The sequence below is a fragment of the Triturus cristatus genome, chromosome 12, assembly GCF_964204655.1.
Source record: "Triturus cristatus chromosome 12, aTriCri1.1, whole genome shotgun sequence".
Taxonomy (NCBI): domain Eukaryota; kingdom Metazoa; phylum Chordata; class Amphibia; order Caudata; family Salamandridae; genus Triturus; species Triturus cristatus.
In genome coordinates this window covers 704,995,295-705,022,328 of record NC_140595.1, presented here as the reverse complement: position 1 = coordinate 705,022,328, position 27,034 = coordinate 704,995,295, and the positions used below count along the sequence as shown (strand labels likewise).

The window sequence follows — 27,034 nt, the reverse complement described above, 5'->3', positions numbered from 1 at the left end:
TCACGCAAGCTGGAACTCCAGGCCGAGGTGAGTCATGGGTATTCTTCACTGCCCCATTCGTACAGTGCATCAGAACCGGAGGACAGAGTCAATCACCAGGTAGCTTTGAACTAGCGAGGAAACCTTTATTTGCGACAGATATAACTGCAGGATGCTGGAGACTGACACAGGGCAGCTGCTTCTTGTTTGATTTTAAAGAAACAGCATCAATTGAGCTTAGGTATTTTCTTTTCATGCTAGATTTTCACCTAAGAGCTTGTCTGTGACTCTGTGTACGTACAAGGGACAGCAGGTCCACTACTTGTGTATAACCTTAAGTCAGCAACGACATGCCCTTAGGCCACCCCTCCCCATTCATACAGCCCTGATTGCAGTGCTCATTATAACCTTATGTGGTGACATAATACGGAATAGTGTTTTTAACTTTGGGAAAATGTAACAGTTCATGTCCAGATACCTTGCAGGCTGCAGCCCTTTTTCCTTTTGCATTACAAAAATCTTAATAGTGGGAATAGTCACAAATACAAAATACTGTATTTTATTTTACTAATAGCACTTAAGGAGCTGCAGCATCCCTCCCTCGCCCCCAATACATGAAAGCTAATTTGGCCACAAAGAAGTTTTAGAACTCTGCTCTGACATGGCACTCAACGCAGCCAGAATGCACTTTGGCCACAGACGCTGTGGGTTTCATTAATTTTCTTAAGTGTAAGACACATTTGTGTGTTTTTTAAATTTGATTAAAAAAAAAAATTAAAAAGACAAATACCAATATAAAGGCTTAGTGTGATTTTCCTTCATTTTTCAGTTGCAAAGTTACGGTTTGATTGTTACAAAATGTATTGAACCATTAAACGTTTTAAGTTTTAAAATGACAAAATGCAAAACGTGTTCTCAAATCAAGCAGAGCGTATTTGGCTGTTTCTAGTGTCCTAGTGTATTATTGTGGGTAGTGCATTTTGTACAGTTGTGTTTATTAACCTTCAAATGTCGCGTTTGTTATAGATGAAAACAAAACAGGATGGTATCAACATTCAAATGATTTTAGTCCAATGTCTTTTCTTCTATGCACCCTGTCAGATAAAGACCTCTTTATGGTCTGTTTTCAATTGTATTCTGTGCTGGTTGGTGGTTTGACAGCTACATCATTGTGTATTACCTTCATGTTAGGGAGCAAAAGGCACTGTTGTATGTTGGGAACATTATTTTAAGGGCTAAGGATTGCCAATTGGGGTAAGAAATGTTTGGTTTATGCCTATTTACAATGCACCTGTGAGATTAAATCCCTTTCTAGAGGCTTGTCCCTACTCCAGCTGTACGTTTACTCATCCCAAGCCTCATCTTGCTACTATGAGCTCCCTAATAACCCTTTCGAGATTCTCCCCACCTCTATTCTCCCCTCGACCCATCCCAAACCTCATATTACTACTATGACCTCCTAAATAACACTTTCTAGATGCTTCCTTCTTCTATCCCTCCATTATCCCATTCAATGAAACTAACAGACTCACATGTCCATTGCTCAAATATATTTCCCTATATTAACCCACCACTAATCCTTTTTGGGTTCCGGAGTCACATGCTACTCACCGAAAGTGCTTTGACATGTCGTTGGGGGTGGAAGTGCTGTATAATTACAATTAGAATATTGGGCATATTACATGAGTGAATGATGTGCATAAATCAGTTACAGGTTGTGCATCTGCCAGGGAGGTGCATATTGTGCCTCTAGCAGAGTCCAATATATTCTTAATGTGATAGATGCCTTCATAGTGGACTTGTACCTCTGAGCTCCATAATGTCATATATCCCACTATCTTTTAGTAATAGACTGGTCTGGGGCAGTTTAGGGTCAAGCCTGGGGAGACACAAAATACAACATAAGTAGAGAGTCATATCAGAATTAGTTTGGAGTCAGGACTTTAATGGTCAGAAAAAGTTCATTATCTTTGGTTCCAAAAGTCATGACATCCAGTCTCTTTTGCGGTTTTGCCTTGATTTTATTAAGATATTCTTTCCAAGCAGCTTGAAAACCAACACTATCAAGTCAAGCATCATATTACCAAGGTTGGAATTCAGATTGGGTATTAAATGTGGCTTTCAGTCATGCCAGTTGAGGATGTGGGTTGAGCCAATAGAGTAAGTGGGTGGAGCCAGTAAAGGAAGTGGGTGGAGCCAGGGGACATGGGTGTTGCCTCCTACAAAAATATGAGCACCTGGACTTCATATTTTACAAATTAAGCACTGCAACTGCTTATCTCCCAAAAGCAATGCAGCATCCATTACTCATGTCTAATCTCCCGAAGCAGGTGTGGAAGAGGATTGCAATTGATTTCTTTGGACCCCTGAACAATGGACATCATCTAATAGTATTCATTGATGAGTTCTCACGATTTCTCCGGGTGGAAGACCGGTTGTCAACCACACACGACAAAGTCATTGGGACCTTAAATTACATTTTTCCAACATGGTTTGTCGCCTCCATTCTTAAATCTTGACTGTGGCCCACCATTCAACAGCCAAGAGTTTAAAGAGTTTCTCCCTAACATGAATGCCAAACATCAGTGAAATACTCCTGTCTGGCCACGGGCCAACGGCGTTGTGGAACGCTTCATGGGAACCTTAAGGAGAACAGCTCAGCATGCAGCGCTAGAACGATGTGATCTCAAATCTGCTCTATGTTAAGACCCTCATGCCCACCGATCAACACCGTATTCCATTATAGGTGAAAGCCCTGCCACCTTGATGTTTGGGAGAGCCTTGGGCAGTGCTAAATTTAAATAGGTAAAAGGGCCAGAGCCCTCTTCAGGAGGCCATTTCAGTTTACATTGCCCATTACCCTTGCCAGCACTGTCAAGTACAGTAACAACACAACTTCTAATGATCACACTCCAACAAATGTGACAATTCTGACTCTATCGGGCCTCCAAAGCTATGAGAATGGCTTTGACAGAAGGTAATAGTAATTTTTTATTTAGACTGAATTAACCACCATCTGTTATGCTCATTTCTAAATGTGACAAACTCCGCCATCACGTGGCAGCTTGTCATAAGTGCCACTGGTGAAAATTAAATGTGGGTGCAGAGCACCGGAAACCACCAGCTCAAACTAAGCACTGGCCATGGGACCCAAATTGCTGCAATAGACCACTCATAGGTCGACGGATGCGGAGGAGATCTGTAAGACAGATTTCTTGCACAAGTCCAGAAAGAAGACCTCGGCTGATAAATGGCAATGTGCTCGGGACACAGTTTTCAAGGAAGGAGACCGGGTCCTGACGAAGCAAACATGGAAATGCAAGGCTGATGCTCCTTTTGATGCTGTACCCCTGAGTGTAGTGATCAGCAAAGGGCTGTTGGTGACTGTTCAACGTCTCAAAAAGTCCATCAGAAGAGATTAGTCACACTTCTAGCACCTACCTATCTTGATGTTCATTAGCTCCATATGTCAGGAGTGCACCGGAAAGTCTGGAGAGCCTGTCTCCTAAGCCTACCTCTGTGTCCCCAGTGCCTCAGGCAGGCCCAGCTCCTCTGCTTCACCACCTTCATATGACAGGTCTGGAAGATTGGTTCAAGCACCTTGGTGACTCATTGAAGAACTATGATGTATATGTTTAATATGTGTACTTTTAATTTAACAGAGGAGGAGATGTAGTATCTTTTAAATAGGTATAGCGGGGCCCTTCTGGTCCCTGATGGACTCTGCAGAAGAATGATATGATCGTTTGAGCATGGCTGTGTGTGGTTCTTAAGGGTCATGAAACAATGAGTACAGTTAGTTAACGGTTGCAGTCTGAAGAACAAAGATGTGCACTACAGAGCTCTGTGTGTGGCATGGTCATTTGCATGCTACAAGGCTGGTCAGGATGTTGCACCTTCCATTACCTCCTCAACCATCACTGGGCCATCTCTACAGTCTCCAAGGCCATCCCATAGTACGTTTCCATTGTTGAGTCTGAGAAATGTTACCATGTCCCTTTGACACTGGATGTGATCCTCAGACGGCACCAATTCCCTGATTGGATTCTTAACAGATTTTAATTGTGATTGGATAATGCTCTAGAAAAAAAATGTAATAGCCTTGCTCTTAATAAACTAGTCCACTAGGCACTTGCATCCTTATCTACTGACATATTGTTTCTGCATATAAGTACAGTGATGTATATAGATGACTGTTACAGAATACATGCAGTGCAGATACCAGATAAATGTCTATCAATGTGTTTGATGCTTTACGTTTTCCTAAGCTCTTTATCTCTATCAAATACAGTTTGTTCTTTTGCCAAGATCCCACTTCAGCACATATGCCTCTTTATCTCATCTGTGCTCCATTTCTCAGCATTGTGTACATCTTCAGAAGATACTTTTTCCTTGCAAACAGGCTACTCATTCCTATGAAGAGGCCAATGTCTTTCCTTTTGTTCTTGAGTCATAAACATTAGTCTGTGGGAAAACACACTTACTCCTCAATTAGAAAGAGTAAGTAAATCTACTAATTGCCAAAGCACCTTATGAAAGGGTTCCCATGCAATCATAACAAGACTTTTACAAGATTTTCTTATTCGAATGTTGCTTGCATATCATCTTCAGAGCACATGGCTCCCTGTATACTGAGCCCATACGTGACTGTACAATTGCCTACTTTTAGCAGTTCTTTTGGTGAGAGCTAACAGCTTTCCAGAAACATTCTCCCACATTGCTGTAGGTTTAATATTCATTTATCACATTAGCCTCAGAATATTTGTTAACTCTGCCATTTTCTTCCACTGGGACTTATGAGAATTATAGAATGTGAATATTATAAACCTTGCAATGTTTTTGACATACTGCTACAGCAAACATCATCCAAACATCGTCTAAGTCTAATGTGCTGAGCTGTTGAGTTACGTTCTAACAGCAGGTGCTTGCTCAGTAACCACTAGTGCTTTCTGCATCTCACTTTGCAGATAAATCAGATTCCGGGTCCAGAGAATCCCATCTTCCTGCCGAGTGATAATGAGTGGGACTGGTTGCTTGCCAAGATGTGGGTGAGGAACGCCGATTTAAGCGGTCACCCGCTTATTTTCCACTTACTGCTTACGCACTTCATTGCAGAGGTGTTCTGCATTTCTACATTGAGGAACCTCCCAATGACTCATCCTCTGTTTAAGGTAAGAAAGATGAATCAGATGGTGCAAAGAGACAATGTTAATTCCAAGCTCATCAAATTGGCTCTCTGAACAGATGGAGCAGACCATTAAGGTGTTCATGCAGCCCAAACAATGTCTGGCACAAAACATCAGGGACATCATGAATGACTGAGATTCCTGGAGTACTGACAACCAGCAATTGTTCGAGAAAAATCCCTAAGCAACCAATAGCCAATAATCTATCTAATGGGTGGAAACATTATTACCACATACTAAGAGAGAACTCGGTGTCCAGCAAATATCATTAAAAAAATCTTTTTATCGATACAATCTTACTTAAAAAATGTGACTATTTTTTAAAAAATATACATACTCACTAATGTCACAGTACAGTAAAAACAACACATTTGACAAGTTGAATATTTATACAATACATCAAACAACAGGCGAACACTATCTGCCCTATAGATATGGGTCCATCAATGCTGTGCAATATTATCAGTGAGTTAGAAAAAACAGATATCAAGACAGTAGTCAGCTTAAAAATAAAATGGAAAAACAAATAGAAAAAAACAGATACAAAAAAATGATAAGACAATACAATATGATGGCTTTAATTCAATGATGGACCTTCCGTGATGCAGAACTATGTGAAGAAGGATGACAACAAGGGCTTGTGTAGGACTAAACCTAAGAGCAGGGAGATGCCGGCTTGAAGAAAATGTCCTGTTTTAAGGTATCCAACCAAACCATAAATATGTGGATAAAGAGCTGATATTATTATTAGCGAACAGCGACTTAAAATTAGGGCAATTGATAAATGAAAGACTCAACAATATTGGTCGTCTTAGAAAACAAACAGCAGCAGAGTGTACAAATAGATGCTACAGTGGTATTGATGTAGTGATAATACAAGATCTGTTTGAAGCCCCTTCTGTACCTGTGTATCTAATACCTAGTATCTATCTGTCTTCCTTCAGCTCCTGATCCCCCACCATCGCTATATTTTGCACGTTAATGTGGATTTCAGAGGAAAAATTATGAATCCGTCAAGGTCCTATGATAAGGTAAGATGGGGACTCATCTTTGCAGGCCATCTCTGTTTTTGGTATTTAAAAAAAGCATTGAAAAGATTGTTAAGATTACAAACCCATTTGTAAAGTACAAGTTAAACCTTCTGCCTCTTGGTGCTGAAATATTGATTTTTAGTGTTACTCAGCTCAGCAGCACTCCCTTTATTTACGTCAGAAAGTTGAAAGGTTGAGTGGAATTACTGGGATTCAAACCTATTACCATGAGGTCAGAAACTTCTTTGACATGGATGCATTAGTCATCCAAGCCACCAGACCCACTTTGATGACATGGATGGAATGAGAGCCATGATCTCATTGTGAGGAGCAGATATTATGGAAAACAAAAATGAATGGGAACTTCTGGTGGTGAGATCAGGTTGAATTTTCCTGCCATAGCCAAAACCTTTTTAATTCTGACCCCCGGATGTCCCATTAAAGCTGGTCCTGTCTTACCAGGGAGTTCATTGTAACCTCACATTCTCTTCCTTTCTGCACTCCGTCCATGACCAGCTCATCTGAAGGTTTTAGAATACCTCTTGACCACATCTGAAAACATCCCTGAGTTCCTACCTCTCATTGAGGGGGTTGTAGCCCACACTGTGACTAGGTTCTCAATACGATTAGGTTACCCAATGATGAAGTTTACCACCTACGGGTGGGTGAGGGAAACCATCCTTTAAAAGGATTCTCCCCGCACTCTCCTTCCACTTTTGACCCAGAGGTGCTTTTTTGTTTTAACTCACAATTGTAACAGTGTGTTTGTGATGCGGTCTAGGGGGCTTTATGCTGTGTTCGACAATGGTCCAGTCCCGTCATAACATTTAAGTCAATACTTTCACCCTTGTACGTCTTTGTCGCTCCTATCAGAACAACTGTGAATACATATAAAAGCTGCAGTTTGAATCTGAAATCCCAGCACCAGAGGAAGAAATACAATTACACATGGAGTCCAGGGTACAAGACTGTAAGAGTTGAGCTGAATCACCTCCATCTATTTACAGTTGCCTTTACAGAAGCTCAGGGAGACCGTAATGTGACTGCGGCAACCAGGAGCAACCGCGTTTGCCAGCAGGACCTTGGAGTGAAAGAAAAGCTTTTCAGGCTGCTCACATTTGAAGTTTATGGGAGCAAAAGGAAATGCAGGAATATGCACCCAAGACCACACAATGTCTGCAGCTCTCTCAAGCAATATATTGTAGGCCCGGTAAGCAGTTAGGATGGGGCGGCAAGCAATGTCATGTACTTTTATGGAGTGCTGCAAAATGCAAACATTCAAAAAGAACTACAGAAAGCGTCTAGACAGTTACATTTTGGGGGAGCTCTGGGGGACATGAACACAACTGGTGTCCTATGGCACCAGGATCTGAGACTCAAACTCCAGCTTTTCTGAACGTTCACAGTTGCTTCTACAGGAGCACATTCACAGTTGCTTCTTCAGAAGTGCACTATTACACATGGTGTCAGGGACACAAACATTTAGGAGTCAAGATGAAAAGGTTCCATCTATTTACAGTTGCCTTTACAGAAGCTGATGGACCGACACAAATGTGCCCAAGACAACAAGGGGAGACAGTGGGTGCTTTCTGGACCTTGGAGTAAAAGTAAATTTTTTCGAAGCTGCTCACATTATTATTAAGGAAAGTGCAAAGAAATACTGGAATGTGTACCCACAACCAAAAAGTGTCTGCAGCACTTTCAAGCATCACAATGTGGGAGGCTGTGAGTGGGAGGAACAAGATGGCAAGCAACTAGAGGTTATACTTCTTGATCTTGAAGGTAGCCTTACACTTAGGTAGCCTCAATGTTCACATAAACTTTGGTATAACTTAGCATTCATATTTATTTGTTCAAAAGTCGCCCTTTTATCTGAAATGCTTCAAATGCTTCAAACAACTCTTTATGTTGTTTATGAAAACCACAACCATAGTTGGGGCTCAGGACTTAAAAATCTGCTGCTTCAGTCACCTCTGACAATGTTGTTCGGTCCCCACAAATGAACTTGCCGGCTCATGCGGTTTCGGTGAGAAGCACAGAGCCACAGACAAAGAAAGAGGGCTAAGCATGCTGAAACCTCCCTTTGGGCTGGTGCAAAAGTGGTGTCCATGACAGCAGAAAAGATGCAGTTGCATAAACAAAGTTAGATACTCACTTTTAGCCGGGCACAACATGGTGCCTCAATAGTTAGCCTGAAATGAGAAGACGGGAAACTAACGCAGAACACACAATGACAGAGAAAAACAAACAGCAAAGTCCATGGCTAGATCCATCCAGCCATGGTCTTGGTGAGAGATCCCAGTGTTCTTGCCCCCCCCCACTGAGCATGCATGAGAACTGCAGACAGTAACCAAGAGTGCTTCCAGAAAACACATACTGACAACATGCACTCACTTTGCACAACTTGTAACGTGACAAATAGGATGTTTTGTTATGCAATAACAACAAGTAGTCTTTTCACTGATCGTATATAAAATTAAAAAATAAAATATGTACAAACACGCACACATGCTTCTTTGTTGAAAACAAACAGGATGCGATGGAAAAAAGTTTCAATATACTTGTGAACATGTATGGTTTGTTTGCTTTCAATTGAAATGCCCATGCCCCAGAGTATCTCCCATAGAATAGATGGTTTGCAGCGTCCCGGATTCAAATGCTGCCATAGAGAGGGCAGGCTGGGAGAGGCGCCTAAGCAGCAGTAGTGGTTGCAGCAGCTCCCATTGCCCACTGCTAGCTAGGGCTCAGATCCGCCTCCTAGTATCGCTAGCCCCAGAGAAAAAAAGCCAACTTTCAGAAGGAAAGACAAACATCCTGGCATCAGGTTGCAAGGCACTTACACGAATTCTCTAGTGGAAACAACTGCACACTCGCAGGGAAAGACACGGTTAGAAGAGGAGGACAAAACTCCTATACATGAAGAACAAGCAGAGACGACCAGTGGTGGAATGTAAAAAAAAAGAGTTCTCCCACACAGCAGCTGAAGAACCAAAGCATAAGGAAACTGTACTTTATGGTGCGCCTCGTCCTTGAACGGAAGTGATGTATCTCCAAAGCCAACAAGTCAGGAGACAGCAAGGAAGAGTGACAGTGGAGTGAACAAATGGTAAGTTGCAGGCGGGAAAAAAATTGTACTATTGATTACAGCAGGTCTTGCTGACAATGCATGCGAGTTGGAGCTCGACCTAAAAATAGAGCAGAAGAGAGAAAAGTGATGTTCCTTTGTCTTTAAACAGCTGCTTTAATTATGCTCCCTATTCTGAACAGCCTTCCACCTCAGCACTGAGCACAGGCACCAGGCAATGTTATTACAGTTAAGTTCTGACATTCCTTTATAATAGGCACGCTGGGTGTGTCACAGGTCGCCTGTTATAAAATAAGTACAGACAGGTTTGATAGAGAATTGAAGAATCCCATGTATTATATTAATACTTTGCTATCTCTAAACTGGAGATGCATCATTTATCATACAACCAGTGCAGTATAAAAGAGCCTTGGCATAGCTACTTACTGCACCAACTATTAGCAGACAACAGACAAAAACAACCAAGCACTTTAGAAACCAATCTACATCTCAGTTACTATAGCACTTGGATAACTGGCACACTGCTTGTCTCTGTGCATCACAAATAACACATTAAACTGAACTAAAGTCATTCACAAACAACCAAATAAGGTACATCACTTGTAACCCAAATCTGAGCCTATCTTAGCTGGATTTTTACTGTCCTCTGAAAGGCATTAGTAATTTATTTATTCATTTTGAGTTTTATGTTGTAGGATCTTGGCTCGAATCAGAAGACTTTAGAGAGGCTGCATATACAGCTATAACAGGAGATATAAAAGAAAAGGATGTATACAGGAGATATAATACAAGTAGGAGGCATACAGTAATCCGCAATGTAAATCAAGGACAGAATATACACTGGAAAAACAGGAGAGAATTCTCAAAGAAGTTCTGAGGTAGCTACAGGCAATTGAGGCATGGGCTGTGTATCGTAGGTCGGGATGAAACCGTTTGTTCCAAGGTTGAGATGTGAAGCACGGCGGGAAGAAATGATTTAGGAGGGAGGGTTTAGGTATTTGTTGAGACGAGATAGTTATAGGTTATTCCTGAAGCGTAGGAAAGATTGGTTGTCACATAATTCTTTTGGAAGGGTGTTTCCAGAGAAGGAGTGGGTGTGAGATTTATTAGACTTGAATTTGGGTGGAATCAAGAGAAGATTGTTAGAGCATCGAAGGGGTCTGTTAATGCCCGCTTTTGAGAGTTTGTTGGTGAGGAAGGTTGGTTTTGTAGAGTAGAGGCCTTTGTGGGTTATGCACCCTGTTTTGAATGTACTTCCCGCTTCAATTGGTAGCCAACTGATTTGCTTGAGTGTGGGAGTCATGTGGTTATATTGTTTCCCTCCAGAGAGTCTGGCCGCTGTGTGGAGTGTGAAATTAATTGGTAATATGTGGATTTTTGTGGTGCCGGTGATCATTAAACTGCTGTAGTCCAGTTTGGAGAGGAATAAGAATTGTGTTACAGTCTTCAAGTCTTTGAGTGGGATTAATCGTTAAATTTTCTAAGGTGTTTTAGCGTGTAGAAGGTGCTTTTTGCTTAGGCGTTGATGTGGTCTTTCATGTTCAGATTTTTGTTGAGAATGATCCCTAGAAATTTAACACAGTTGGAGATAGTTTGGTTTAGTGCAGGTAGGCTATCAAGCCAATTATGGATAGGTTGAGGGCTGGTTTTTGGCTGGATTTAGGAGAAGTTCAGTTCTTTTAGGTTTGAGCTTTAAGTGGTTGTTGCTCAGCAAAGTTTGTATCTGGTTCAAAGTGTTGGTTAGGTGTTGGAGATCTTTAGGTAACAATATTTTGATGTAGATGAGGGTGTCATGAGCTTAGAGATATTAGGCCATCCTGGCTTGTTTAGGGATCAGTGCAAGCGGTTCCATCTGGAGGCTGAAAAAGGCAGGGGATAGGATTGAGCCTTGGGGAACTTCTTGATTGACTAGTGCTGCTGGTGATGTGGAGTTATGTATTTTGATTGGGTGGGGTATTTCACTCAGTTATGATGTAAACCATTGCAGGAATATACCCCTCATTCCAGCATGTTGTAAGAGGGTGTTTAGAAGAGTGTTGTGGTTGTCGGTATTAAAGGTTGAGGAGAGGTCAAGGAAGATTAGCAGGCAGTTGTCTCCATTGTCGAGGGATGTTGATCATCAGTGATGTTGAGGATTGCAGTATGTGTACTCCAGCCTTTCCTGAATCCAGATTGGAAGGTATCATGTAAGTGGACTTTTTCGATGGGGTTGTTTAAATGGGATAGCACACATTTTCCCATGGTTTTGGCAAAGAGAGGGAGGTTGGTTATAGGTCTGTAGTTGTTGAGGTCATTGAGGTTGGCGTCTGACCAACCACAGGCGGGTTGGTGATTTGGTTGAGTTTAAGAGATGCCAGCATGGAGCCACTGGACAGGGAGTAGTTGATGAATTTAGTCCAAGTTGGTAAGATGATGTTTCTGAGATTTTTGACAAGAGAGGGTGGACAAGTTCAGAAAGGTGGAAGGTGCGTTCAAGCATGCTATTATTTTGAGGACTTCCTTTTCAGGGATGCTTTCAAACCTGGACCATGTTGCATTATTTTTAGATTTAGGTGATTGGGGTTGGTGTTCTGGTTCTCTGAGTGAGCAGAATTAGGAGGACCATTTTTAATTGCTGGTGAGGCAAAATTGGGGCCTTCTTTGGAAGACGAGTCAACTCTAGTGGGTGTAGAGAGGGTTGGAGGGTCCAGCAGGAGTTGTGTTTGTTATTTTATCTGAGAAGACTTAGCAAATTCTTGACAGCGCTTGGTGGAGGAATCAATAAGGTGTTGTGGGATAGCGGAGGTTTGATGTTTGATGATTTTGAAGAGGATTTTGGGTCTGTTTCTGGAATTGATGCATTTGGGTTTGGTAAAAATATGATTTTTCTCTGTAGATGTGATTTTTGTATTTTTTGCATTCTGCTCGGATATAAGAGAGATGAGCTAGTGGGGCTTGTTTTCTTCAGTTTCTTTCAGTCAATCTGAATTGTCATCTCTCCTTTTTTTGGTCTGTGTTAACCCAGGATCTAGAAGGGATACGTCTTGTTTTTTTTAGTTTTAAACGGGGGTGGTGTCAAGGAGTACTGTCATTTTTGTGTTATAGTGGGAGGTGAGATCTTCGACGGTGGTAAGTTAAGGAGGGAGGAGAATCTGGGAGCTGATTAGAGATTCTAGCACTGATTGCTGGATTTGGTGTATGTTCCTCATCCAGTGCTTCAAAGGATGGGTTTGGTTAGGAAGCTTGGGCCTGTTGAGGTTAAGATTGAAAAGAATTAGGTGGTGGTTTATACAGTCAACAGGAATGATGGAGTGGAGGGCAATGCTATTATAGTTGGTGATGATTAAGTGAAGGTTCGAGTCTTTATTGTGTTTTTTTTTAATGTTGAGTGAGACCTTTCAAGTCAAGAAGGGTGGAAAAGGCTTGTATTGTTATGTTGTTGGCATCATTCAAGTGCAAGTTTAGGTCTTCTAGTATAATGTCTGTGGAATCCTTCAGGGAGTTTAGTGTTATAATGTCTGTTTACTCTTCAAGAAATAGTAGCATTTCACCTTGGGAGATATAGATGGTGTGGAACTTGATGGAGTTGGGATCTATAGGGGGAGATCAACTCTTAGATGTTCAAAAGTTAAATATTTGATTGTGTGAAAGGGTTTTAGTCAGAGGCCTTGTTGTGTATAATAGCTAAACCACCACCGGTACGGTCCTTCCGCTCACAATGAATGTTTGAGAAGTCCGGTGGGGTGAGGAGGTCCATAATAGCTGATGAGTGGTTGTTTAGCCAGGTTTCAGTCAGGAAGCAGATGTTGATTTTATGAAGAAGGACGGTCTCGGCTATCTCTGTGACATGCTTTGCTGCTGTCCAACATTTTAGAAGCAGCAATTGGATTAGGAATTTGGCTCACCATGTGTGGGTTAGATGGAGGGAATCTGCTTGTGCTGAGGATGACCTGGATCTTGGAGTAGGAGTATTAACTGGGGATATTTGTGTATGAGTTGCTCAGCGTTTCTGCTTCAAGTTGCAACAAACCAGACATGGTTCATCTAGGTTTAAGATGGTATTAGTTGAAAGGGATAGTTGCATAGGTGGAGGAGCAGAGCACGAGATGTTGGTTGCACAGGTGGTGGAGCATGAAGTGTGAGAGTGCATGTTATGGCAGACAAGTTGCTTGGTGTGATTAAGTGCTTACAAAAAGAGTTGGGGTAGGTCTTGAAGTGCTTGCGTAGTGAAGTGATTTCTTCCAGTATGGTATTGATTTTCAGTTCTTGACAGTTGGTTGTGGTGATTAGTTGGGATGTGGTAGGGTCTGGGGGAGAGAGTAGGGCATACTGGTGCTTATTGCAAGACATAATGGGTGTGTCAGTTAGGACTGGTCTGATGTGGTTAGCATCCTTTGTGGATTCTGGTGTAGTATTTGGGCAGTTAGTGTTGGGGCGAATGGTCCTGATGTGGGGAGAAAAGGTTTAAGTAATGTGATCAGAGAATCAAGGGGAGCAGGAAGAGGAGAAAATGAGTTTGGCGGTACATGAGCTGAGTGGGGGGATGAGGGTTGGTGGGTTTGGCTGAGAGAGGAGAGGGGCTGAGGGTGTATTTCGAGATGGCGGGAGGTAAGGTGGGCTCAAGAGCAGAGGACACAGAGGAGTGGAGGATGGTTAAGTGGCGGTCGAAGATGGCTAGATTGTGTCCAGTGGCTTGAATTAGAATGTTTCCATTTCTGTAGATGAATATGTACAGTTCACCATGAAACCTTTGGGATGGGGATTTGATAAGTTTGAATCCATATGGGATGTGTATGGTGTTTGTTATGTGAAGGTGCTGTAGGAAGTTGTCTCCCCATCTGGCAGGTTTTAGTGAAGAAACTGGGGTCTGTTATAAGGTCGTCATGTGTTGCACTGTGGTAGATGTCTGTTATTAGTGTTTCTGGGTGTTTTTTGAGGAGGCTGCATGTTTTCGGAGATTAGGCGGAAATCTTATGCAGTGGGAATTGAGAACATGTCTTTCATGGCAATGTGGTCATGTATATGTGAAGGGGTGAGGTGTGTTGCCAAAGGAGGAGTGGCTTGTGGGTGGAGCTCCAGTCAATGGCTAAACCAAACCACTTTTATCTCTGGAGCAGGTAGTTTGTGTAGGGGCTGGGCTGGGATCAGAGTCCTAGGTTGAGGCAGGGGATCCAAACTTGACATTGTTGTGTGGGTGAGTGAATAGGGATGGAGGGAAGGTGGTTGCTGTTGTACACGGGACTGAAAATGTGTGTACAGTACTGCAGAGGGAGTATCTGGTTATATGCGGGAGAGACCTTGGATGTGTATAGTGTGTTACAGGTGGAGTGTCCAGTGTAGGTGTTTGAGTGATTAAATAAGGGGAGGCAATTGTCCTAAAGGTACTCAAACCAGGCTGCAGGTAAGGGACTGATGCACAAGGAGTTGGTGAGAAACAGTGCTCACAGTACACTGAGAGCTTGCTGAAAATGCAAGAGTGGTTACGAGGTAAAATAGTCCTAATGTGAGTCAAACCAGGAACTCCTCATTAAGGGTCCAAATTGTCCAAGTGGAGATCAACCCAGGCTACAAGCAAGTGACTGAGGTACGGGTAGTCAATACAAGCATTGCTGTTCAAATGTCCTGAAGACTCTAGCTGCATAAGTTCAACAGTACGAGGTTTATATAAAGGAGGTTGCCAATAACAATTTAGCCACTGGGTGGAGCTCCAAGGCTGAGGATACATCATAGTCTTCTTTTTGTTTCCCTGTGTGAAGAGATCAGAACTTGTCCGGGGCTCGAAGTCCTATTTTAGTTTTAAGGAAAGTATGTGGTGTGTTAGAGGAAACATGATTACCTGTGGAAAATGAGAGCAAGTGGCATGGTAGAGACAGTACAACTCAAAATGGGCGTGGTCTAGGGAAACACTATGCCTGCTTATAGGTAAGGATTCAGAATGCAGGTATGTCTCAACTAGTTGCATGCAGGAAGTTTGCAGGTAGGATGTGAAGTATGATTAGTAAAACTGGATGCCTAGAAAAGACCCCAGTTTTGCAAGCATGAGAGTGCAGAGGGGATCTTGGGATCAGAAGACCAACTTTCACACATTCCGCGCTAAGCGCTCCGTGCTGAGTGCTCCCAAATTATGGCATGTACTGAGAGTGCAGGGCTATTGAGCAGGGGGCGCGCTCGTCGGAAGTGCAGGCTTACTGTGAGGACAATGGCAAAAATTTCCTCCTACCTAGGCAGTAGCTAGCCTAGATTGTTTCCGTGTGGGAAAGCTAAGTTCAGGGCCGCGGAAGCCAATGGCAAAGGAGGAGGCAACGGGTTCAACTTGGGGGATGCTCTTGTCTCTTTCCTTCTAGATGCAGCCATCTCCCAGATGGTGGAGTGACCCCATAAAGGGGAGGTGGTACCTCCCTTGTCCAAGATGCAGCTCACTGATGGAGGAGCGGCTGGGGCGGCCTCAGTGGGCCAAACCACTTTCGCGTGTCTTTATGGTTTTCTCTGCCATCCCACAGCCGAGAATCAATCGGTGCTCCGAATGTAGACACTGCACATGGGATCCTGTGTTTTCCAGTGGGGTCTTCTGTCCCTCTCCTGTTTCTAGAGAGGAGGGCTCGATGTCTGGGCATTGGCAGGGATTAATGCCAAACACAATGCCTGGTCTTTTTTCCGGTCATACTCTTCTGTTCCTCTCCCATTTCCAGAGAGAGAGGACTCAGTGGCAGGGCATTTATATGGATTTATGCCAAAAGCGATCACTGGCACTTGGAGCTTATCGAGGGAGCTCCTTCACTATCGGCCACCTTGTTGCTGATTGGTTAATTTCTTCAGTAGTACCTCTATGACACATTGAAACTTGCCCAAAGCTTCCTCAATAAGACATTGACACCTACCCTAGATACAAGGTAGAAAGCAATAACCAAAACATATAAATTGGTGACTTTAGTCTATGAATAGAGGTGCCAGGAGTGGAATAGAAAAGTGAATTCACCAGAAACTGCAATCTTCATTCACAGAATTCAATAATTGGGAGAGAAGGTTCACTTGAGCTGATATCCAGAGACATGGAGTCTGTCACCTACACTTCCTTGTGCATTGCTGACAATCTCAAATCCCGTGGGGTCGACTCCTTGCCGAACTTCTTTTACAGAGATGATGGGTTGAAGATCTGGTCAGTCACAGAACGGTAAGTTATGATTTCTTTGTCCCTGATGTCAGGCTGTTTCTTGCTTCCAGTGTTGAGAAATACATACATATATACATAAGGCAATAACCAGTAGGTAGTTATAGTTAGGACCAAAGTTTCCATATGAAAAGCGTTTTATTTTTGCCAATAACTTTGCTGCCGCTTGACAAATCTCCACAAGTATTCACAAAATATTCCCTTTTTGGTTCAGCTGCTGTACTGAAAGTTTTGGGGTGAACCGTCAAGCAGGGGCTAAGAAAAAAAGAGGGGTCCCAAAACTGGTTTTTTCCCATGTTATGTCTTAGGGGAGTTTTTACCTTTTGAACACGGCTATAGCCCGTACTGCAGAAGTGAATTACACCAAATTGGCAGAAAGCTAAATGTTGGTCCAGAAAGAGTGCTTTTTGTGATTTTGTATAAATCCATTCAGTAGTTTCAGAGAAATTAATGTTCACAAAATATAGATATCTGGGGACGTGTGGATCTTAGTAAAATTTGATTGGCTGCCAATACTTCAACCAGGAAGTGTTGGCAGCCATCCTGGGACTCAGCTTCAAGAATTGTCTCAGAAAAAAAGTTCAAAATAAAGAAAAGGGGGCAGGGTAGGAATACCCTGACCCCCCCCAGCTATAGACCCAGCCAAGGAAAAAAAGCATTTTTTAACATTTTGTCATGGACTGGATGGATGTGTAAATCTGCTCCTAAATTTGAAACAAAATGAAGTGCAATCTCCTGCGCTTCATTTACTATAGACTCCTGGGTGGGCCAGGTCCTGGGGGCAAGTTTAAATGATGATGCTGGGGCCCAAGGGGCCCCCCACATCGCCTGGGACCGCCACCTTCCTGGTGTTAGCTATAATAGGGTAAAGTGGGAAGGCTCCACTCCCCCGCTGCCCCATGGACCTCCACCTCCTTGATGCACACTGTATGTAAAAGAAATGCCGGGAAGGCCATAGGGCTTCCCCATCTGCCCTGGGTACCGCCACCTCTCTGTGCTAGACATACTGAAATGTGGGGGGGCCACCACCACCCCGGGGCACACTGTATGTTAAAGAAGCCTCACCCGCAGCCCCAGGGACTACCACCTGTCTGGGGCTCTTAACATTAGGAATACGGTAAGGCCCACCCAGCCCCTACCCACAGCACCGGGGACCGTCAACTCTCCAGGACAAAAAGACAATAATTTAGGGCGTCTCTTGTGGACTCACAGGCACCACCACCTCCCTGGGCTTACTGAACAAAGGACGGGGGCCCCTCTTGTGGAGCCTTACATGGCCCTGTGGGTCATGTTATGAGTGACGTAATATGTGAGGTCATAAGCAGTGCATTGCAGGTAGCTCACTAACTATAATGGCTGAAATTCATTAATTTTGTACGAGTGAAACCTGAGCCTAAACATAATGCCTTTGGTTTTTTCAGTTTTAAAAAATAATATATGTATATATATTCCCCGAATAGATGGCTGTTCCCGAGACTCTTGATTAGGGCGGGCACAGGGCAGGGGTAGCCACCCCCAATAGTCACAATAAATCCACTGCGTCTTACTTTCCAGGTGCTGGACGAAAGAACGAACAGAGTTTACTGCCACTCCTTTTTCACGGGCCCGTGAAAAAGGAGTGCCAGTAAACTCCGAAACACGTCGGACCTAGTGTTTAAATAAACACACTTCTGTATTGTGGCCACGGCTCCAGTGTTCGTTCTTTCGTCCAGCACCTGGAAAGTAAGACGCAGTGGATTTATTGTGATATATATATATATATATATATATATATATCCAAACACCTCCTCCCTAGAAAAGAGTAGAGGCCACACGGGGGACCGTCTGGAAACACTTTATTCGGATGAAATCGGCATAATGCATTTCGGCCACCTTTGGCCTTCATCGGATGCCTTTAAATGTTCAGGCGGCTTTGAAACTCCAAATTTGAATGTCCTGCTACTTCCCCATAGGTGGGGATCCGCTCCGCCCCCTTTCCTCTGTGTATGCTCACCAACACCGCAATTTGTAGAAACTGCGGGTCCCAGGATGCATCTGGTAGGTGCTGCAGGGGTAATACACTGTCCATAGTGGAATGGCCGTATTTGCAGGACAATCAACGGTGTAACAACATGCCCATATCCTGTTAAAATTATTCCGTGGTGTCTCTGTAAGTCCCCAAGCACCGCTGCAGCCCCGCATTCCAGGTCATCTGACAGGCAGGGGCAGGAGTGTAGAATACATTCCGCCCTACATCTCACTGCTATCCAAATGCTCCTGATAGTAGGGGTGGGCCTCGGACTCGGACTATATATATATATATATATTATCTACTGGCGGTCGCCAGTAGATAGTTATAGTTAGGACCGTGTTTCCATAGGAAATCCGCAACATTCTATTTCGAATAACTTTGGCGCCGGTTGACGAATCCTCGGGAAATTTTCAAAATAGGTGGGGCGCTCCGCTCCTACCCTTGAAAGTCTTGGGGGGATTCGTCAAGCGGGGGCTGAGAAAAAAGGGGGGTCCCAAAACGTGTTTTCCCCATGCAATTTTCCATAGGGACCTTTAGTCCAAGGTACAGCCCGAACGGCTGAACAGAATTACTTGAAATTTGGCAGAGAGGTAGTCCTCATCTCAGGGAAGTGCCTTTTGCAGGTCTGGTGTCAATCTGTTCAGTAGTTCCTGAGAAAATCAAAAGTAAAATCATATATATATGTGGGCGGAGCCTAACCACACATCTCATCCTGAGATCTGATTGGCTGTCAGCACTTCATCCAAGAAGTGTTGGCAGCCATCTTGGGACCAATATACATGATAGCACCTCATTAAAAAGCATTGCAGTTAATAGAAGGTTTTAAGACTTTAGTTACATTATAAATCATTTGTTGATGGTACCATACTCATTTTAGGAATTGTGGTATGTTCTAAGGTGATTTCACCATGTGAAAAAGCCTTCTGCTGGGATATCATGATTGAGAGAAAAATATTTTCTCATGCTTTTCCCACAGAGGTTTGGAAGGTGATCTATAAGCTAAACTGAGAGCCTATTTTCTGTAAATTCACATTATCTTTCTCAGTCATGTGAGAATGAAGTCTGACATTCTCAGTAAAACATGTACATCCAACAAGGGCAGAGACTGTCAGTTGATTCCTTTGTGTTCTACTGCAGCTTCCCAGAGTGTTGCAAAGAACAACTAGAGCGCTAACAGTCCTACTTATGATAAACGTATGGCACACCTGAAGCCATCTTGCTTGGATTAAAGTGGTAACTCTTAAAACATTTAATTTAAAAAGGAACAAAATGAGGGGGTTCATTTTTCCATAACAAGTATGATTAGTGCTGCAGAAAGAAAAACTAGGGCACATTTTGACTTCTGAAATCCTCTTTTATTTCATTAAAAAATTCTGACATGCAGACTGAAACATGCACTTTCAATACCAGCAGCAGTTTTCCCTGGTGAGCAGTAGCTTTACTACAGTGATCTAATGAGCAAAAAGAGTGCTAACATTCTGAATTTATGGCAAATGTGTGACACATCTGAATGCCTTCTTGATGGAATCAAAGTAAAAAGCTGAAAGTATTTCCTACTGAGGAGACTGCAGTAAATGAGGAAATTAGGAAACTTCATAACAAATAAGTCTCCCAAGATGGCCACCTGAGACAAAAGAGCCCAAATGTAGCCCAAATATCACCCAGATGTAGCCCAAGTATAGCCCAATGACAGAATGTCCCAGAGTGTTCTTAAAAACAACTAGAGCGCTTACTGACTTCATTATGACAAAAGTATGGCACACCTGAAGCCATCTTGATTGGAATAAACTGGTAACACTTAAAACATTTAATTTAAAAAGGAACACAATGAGGGGGTTCATTTTGCCATAGAAATTATGATTAATGCTGAAGAAAGAAAATGAGGCACATTTTGAGTGACTTCTCAAATCCTCTTCTATTTCATTAAAAAATTCTGACATGCAGACTGAAACATGCACTTTTAATACCAGGAGCAGACTTCCATGGTGAACAGTAGTTTTACTACAGTGATCTAATGAGCAACTAGAGTGCTAACTTTCAGAATTTATGGCAAATGTGTGACATATCTGAATACCTTCATGATGGAATCAAAGTACAACACTGAAAGCATTTCCTACTGAGGAGACTGCAGTACATGAGGAAATTAGGAAAGTTCATAACAAATAAATCTCCCAAGATGGCCACCGGAGACAAAAGAGCCCAAATGTAGCCCAAAATCACCCAGATGTAGCCCAAATATAGCACAATGACAGAAGTGTGCAAAACACTTATTATTTTGTGTTTTTGCAGTGTTATATAGTGCAGACTTGTCAGGTATTGGAGTGCTTTACATGAGCATTGGTTACATCACACAAGAACAAATTCATTTTGGTTGTAGACATGGGGAGACTAAGTGATTTGACCAGAATCACAGAATGTCGAGCTGAAGCAGAAACTCCAACCTGGTTCCCCAGTTGCAAAGTCTGCAGTTCTGGAAGTAACACCACATCCTCTCCCCTAAGTGCAACATTTAATCAAGTGGTCAACTGGATAAAAAAACATAAAGGTAACAAATAATTTAAAAGTGCTTTGTCGCTATTTGAAAACTCAGAAAATATGTCCTTATTTTAGTCTTTTAGAGCACTAACCATAATTTTGATGCCAATAAGACCCTCTCATATATGTAATTTCTAAAGGAAATGCTCTAGGTATTACAGTTTTGATTACATCAAGATGATGTCAGGCGTTCCACACTTTTGTAATAAATATAGAATGTTAGCAATCTAGTTGTTCATTAGGATACTGTTGAGAGGCAGAGGCCAGGGGCACGGACTCTGAAAATTGAAGGCAGGTAAGAGGGTGCAAAGGCAACAATTTAACCACACTGAGCAGGCAGGAAGGGCCGTGGAAGCACAACAGACTATGGAGGGCAGTGGAAAAGGGGGCAGGGGCAACAAACCAACAATACAGGACTTGCAAGAGAGGCTGTGGCAATGTAATAGACCATTGTGGGCAGAAGGAAGAGGCAATGGTAGTACAACCATACATGCCAACAGACCCGATTCAGCCAGGAAACGTCCAATGTTTTTAAGCTCAAATGGGCTTTATTTTATCTGTCTCCTGTCTACAATCTCCTCTTTTTCAATGTAACTCAAAGGGGAAAATCAATACCCCTGTTTTTTTTCAAAATCTCCCTCTTACCAAGTTCGAAATGTTCGCAAGTATGGTACATTGGATCATGGAAGGAAATGGGGTAGGGACATAGACTTGGATAACAGAAGACAGGAGGGACATGGAGAGGTGCACCAAACTGACCCTGCAGGGCAGGCATAAGGGTTTGCAGCAGCACAATACACCACACAGGGCATGCGGGGCGGGAGTGCAGCACAACAATCCATAGAAAGCAAGAGGGAGGGGACAGGACCATGCACATGGACAACAGAGAACAGAGGGGCAAGAGGCAGGACCATAATGGACAGACAGGAGAGAAAGCTGCAGCATAACAGACCATAAAGGGCAGGAGGGACGGATCAGGGGCATTACAATGGAACAGACAAGCCAGGAGGGAGGGAGTAGGGGTCTGCACATGTAAACAGAGGGCTGGGGGCAAGGGGGCAGGGCAGGAGCAGCAAGATAGCCATGGAGGTGAGGCAGGATGGGCACTAGAAGCAAGACACACCATGAAGAGCAACAGTGAGACTGTGATGGCATACACACAGACCATGGAGGGAAGGTGAGAGGGGGTCAGGGGCAGCTAACTGACCACACAGGGAAGGTGGGAGGGGCCATGGCAGCACAGAAGACCATGCATGGCAAGTGGGAGGGTTAGTGGCAGCACAATGGCTACGATGGGCAAGAACGAGGGTGCAGGGGCATGCACAAAGAACGATGGAGGATAGAAGGGAGGGTCAGGACCTGTGCACAGACAAGAAAGTTCAGGGGAAGGGGCCTCACAACAGACCGCACAGGGCAGGCAAGAGGAGCAGTTGCAGCACAACAGACCAGGGAGGGCAGAAGGGTGTGGCAGTACAATGGACCATGTAGGACAGGAGGAAGAGGATAGGGGCATGGCATGTGGACAGGCAGGGTGGAGGTGGCAGGGACAGGTTACAGTCATCTGACAATGCTAGACAGGTGGGAGGGGAGTGGCAGCTCAACAGAACACCCAGAGTAGATAGGAGTGGCAGGTCCATGGAACATGGTGGGCAAAAAGGATGGAGCAGGGGCATGCACAAAGACATCGGAGGGCAGGGGGAAGGAGAATAGGGGCAGCAAGCTAAGCACAGAGTTTAAGCAGGAGGTCAATGATGGGGCATAGAATTGGGCAATGGAGGGCAGGAGGAGTGGACTGGTACATCATACTAAATTGAGGGCAGTGGCAGCACATCAGACCATGCATGGCAGGAGGGAGGAGGCTAGTCCATGGATTCACACAACAGAGGATAGGGAGGAGGGGGAGGGGGCAGCAAGCTAACTGTTCAGAGAATGCGGGTATTAGGAACTTTATTGTTTTAAAAACGTGTGTCTGTGCGAACTACTTAAAATATGAACAAGTATGCAGCATAATCTCACTTTTATTCAGGAAGAAGAGGACGTTTGTGACTGTGACTCTGGGCTCACTTGGCAGAAACACCCCCTGACCCTCCACCCCCTATCGCAAAATGTAATGCCTGTGAAAAGAGTAGGTGAACACAGTGTTATATAGAACATAGTCCTGAGAGCACGATTGAAAATGAAAACTAGATATAGTGTATGGTATAAACTATGCACCAAAAAGTGTGATATAAGATGAACCGGGCGTGAAATATAATATGCAACACATTGTGCGCAATGACAGATTCATTGGAGAGCGCGAGATAGCACAGGCACTAGCGCGTGCTATGCGATATGCGCCTTGGAGTGTAATATGCACAGGACAGTGTTGTGTAACCTAACTAGTCTCTAAAGTTGTAATATAAAATATGTGCTGGGGAGTGTAACGTTGCATATGCACTGTGACAAAGATATGGATCCCAGATTGTAATATGTATGGCATAGCACTGTGCGTTATAACATAGGCATCGAGGAAGGCACATTAGATGGGGCAATATAACCCGTGCGAAGACAAGTGTGGCATGACATATTCACGGGGTGGTGTTACAGTGCACATGGGCTAGAGAGTGTCATAGCATATGCACTAGCTGGTGGAATACAACACAGAGGTGTGTGGCACTCGGCGGGCACTGGTGGGTGTAACACAGCATTGTGCTCAGCCAGGAGCACGTTGTGACTCTCAAGTGTAGTTTGTCTCCTATCCAGAGAGTAAAATAAAAAGTATCACACATCCGGCGGTGGATGGGTGTTTTATTAACCGTGAGGGGGGTTTCTTGCATAGTTTTGGTCGAATTTTTGTCGAATCCCCTTTGAATGGCTTGGTGTGCATGTGTATTAAATGTGATCGTCAATAGCTACCCATGTTTATATAAATAAACGACAAGGGTGTCTACCGGGATTAGGCACGGTAGGGCATCAGACATGTCAGAGCTTCACTAGTGGTGTAAATACATTCCACGTGGATTCATTGTATGCATAGTCGCCTTTTAATGAATATCACGCAAATCGTCATGGTGATAGGTACGTACGGTTTGTCCAGCATGTCCTAGGTGTGTCTATAAATATATATTTTTTAAAAATAATAAAAAACAGTGGCCGGCCCTGGGGATTGGGGTCAAAAAAATATAATTAGGAGACAGGCCCTGGGCAATGGGGTCATCAGGGCCAATAAATTAGAATAAGAAGGGGAACCACACAGCCCCCCTTCTTAAAAATTTAAACTAAATAAAAGACTGGCATTGTGCCGGAGGCCACGCCCCCTCCTTGCAGCACTCTGCAAACGCGCCCCCTGGCGAGTTGTAAGTTGGGGAATTAATTCCTCTTCAATACTGAGGGTCCCTGAGGGCCAACTAGCCCAACAGGCATCTCCAGTATGCGCCAGGGAGCTGCGCTGCAGACAGGTGTTCTGAGGCCAAGCCCCTTTTTACACCTCTCTGCAACGCAGCTCTGTGGTGCTTACTGGAGGTACCTAGTGGTCTAGTTTGACCCTAGGGACCCTTAGGATTCAAGGGGACTTAATCTCTCAACTTAGAACAGCCACAGGGCGTGTTTACACAGTGGTGAAGGGAGGGGACGGGCCTGAGGTGACGTGTGCAAACACGCACTATGGCACGTTTTAAATTGGGGATATAATTTCCCTTCAATACTTAGGGCCCCTGGGGGCTAACTAGCCCACCAAGTGCTTCCAGTAAGCGCCACTGAGCTGCATTGCAGAGAGGTGGTCCAGGCCGTGCCACATTTTACACCTCTCTGCAACGCAGCTCTGTGGCACTTACTGGAGGTACCTAGTGGGCTAGTTGGACCCTAGGGACCCTCAGGATTCAAATGAACTTAATCTCCCAGCTAAAAATGGACACAGGGTGTGTTTACACAGTGGTGAAGGGAGGGGACGGGGCCTTAGTTAACGTGTGCAAAAACGCCCTGTGGCCTGTTTTAAGAGGTAGTTTTAACCCCCCTGCCCTATTATATACTAGGGGCTTACAGAGGAGGTCATGCTAATCACAGGGAGACCCCAACGCATAATGTTCCCTAGTGTATGTAGGTGTTTTCACTGTATTCTAAGTGTCTTTTAACATAGCACTGGCTCTAGGACTGGTTAGTCAGACTCAGTTACCACCAGTATCCGTCTGAAAAAGTTGAGGGTACAGGATGATTTTGCAACAAGGATTCTTTCTGCTCTTCTTTTTGTTCTTTCTGCACGTTATCCTTCTTCCTGCACTTTTCTTCGTCTTTGAGGACTTCTGTTGCTTCTTTCTGCACTTCTTTTTTTTCTTTCTGTGCATTTTTTCTTCTTTCTTCACATGTCCTATCTCTGTAGGCATAGTTAGAAATTAGCATTTAAAAAACCTTTGAAATTCACAGAAAAAAACATAGGTTTCAGGAACGTTATAGTTAGGAATTAGCATTTAAAAAACCTTAGAAATTCACTGAAAAAACCATAGGTTTCAGGGGTGTTATAGTTAGCTGGACTTTTCACTTGTACAATAGTTCAGCTAACTATAACTCGCGCGCCCGCAATGCACTGCTGATGACGTCACATATTACATCACTCATGACATGGTCAGTGACATCACTGATGACATCACTGATGACATCTCAAATGACATCACTGATGACATCACTGATGACATCATCCTTGTGATAGAGTGGCAGACCTCCTCTCACCCTAATATAACCTTTGATACACACATTTAAAAATAGAGACTACAATTTTCAAAACAATGGACATACCAATACCAGTTACAACAACCTCTTCAGTAATTCTAAGATCCACATACACATCCACTCATTCACCAACAGTCCTATACAGTCACTCATACATGTACTCACTCATCATATATACTCATACACCTATACATCCTGTTACACAATGCCACTCATCCATAGAGTTACTCACACACATAGTCACTCATGCTAATAAAGAATCAAACATACATTTACTTGCATATACAGTTATACACACACCACCACACTTACTTCTATGGAAACTTACACATACTTAGTCTTTTAAACAATCACTTATAGAAACACATACTTATTCATACAGGACCTCTTTCAATCTCTCACTCTCACATATACTCACTTATATACACCAATAGTCACATATAATAGTTTAAAACATATGTAGTTACTCATAAAGACACTATTGAGACAGTCATTCACTCACTAACACACCCATACACACACTCATCCACCCATACAGTCCTGCACACATGCTGTCTTCAACACATACAAACAGTGAGTCACTCATTCATGCACCTATGCACTACGTAATACCCCCCACCGAACCATGCAGACACTCAGACTGATACTCAAAAAAACAACTAATAACCTATATAGACACCCATGTAGCTACTCACCAACCCATGCAGCCACTTATACACAAAGTGAGAGACTGATACAGATATTTACATATTTAAACATTACTCACTAAGCCATGTATTCACTATGATACACTTAATCAGTCAGTTACACAATCAATTTTTCAAAAACAAATCATCCATTTAGACACTTATATACCTATTTATTCTTCCATCATTGTTTAGATATACATATATAAAACATATTTAATATTCAGAAAAACACACATTCACTGGATGATGTCATCAGTGATGTCATCAGTGATGTAATTTGAGATGTCATCAGTGATGTTATGAGTGATGTCACTGACCATGTCATGAGTGATGTAATATGTGACGTCATCAGCAGTGCATTGCGGGCGCGCGAGTTATAGTTAGCTGAACTAACTATAACGGGGGAATTTCAATGGTTTTGTACAAGTGAAAAGTCCAGCTAACTATAACACCCCTGAAACCTATGGTTTTTTCAGTGAATATATATATATATATATATATATATATATATATATATATATATATATATATATATATATATATATATATATATATATATATATATATATATATGTTACCTACTGGCGGCTGGGACCTAATTTTTTGTTTTCCCAATAACTTGACGCCGGTTGACGAATCTTCGCGAAATTTTGAAAACTTATGGCCCGCT

The 27,034-nt window shown here is 43.1% G+C and overlaps 1 protein-coding gene across 1 annotated transcript in view; it reads left to right on the top strand.

The window, feature by feature from the left end:
* LOC146780158 (hydroperoxide isomerase ALOXE3-like) overlaps positions 1-27,034 on the top strand; it is a 512,047-nt gene that overhangs the window by 352,140 nt on the left and 132,873 nt on the right. The window contains exons 8-10 of the mRNA XM_085638403.1: positions 4,947-5,150; positions 6,110-6,196; positions 16,262-16,431. Of these exons, the coding sequence (XP_085494529.1) occupies positions 4,947-5,150; positions 6,110-6,196; positions 16,262-16,431 (461 nt within the window). The remainder of the gene's footprint in view (positions 1-4,946; positions 5,151-6,109; positions 6,197-16,261; positions 16,432-27,034) is intronic.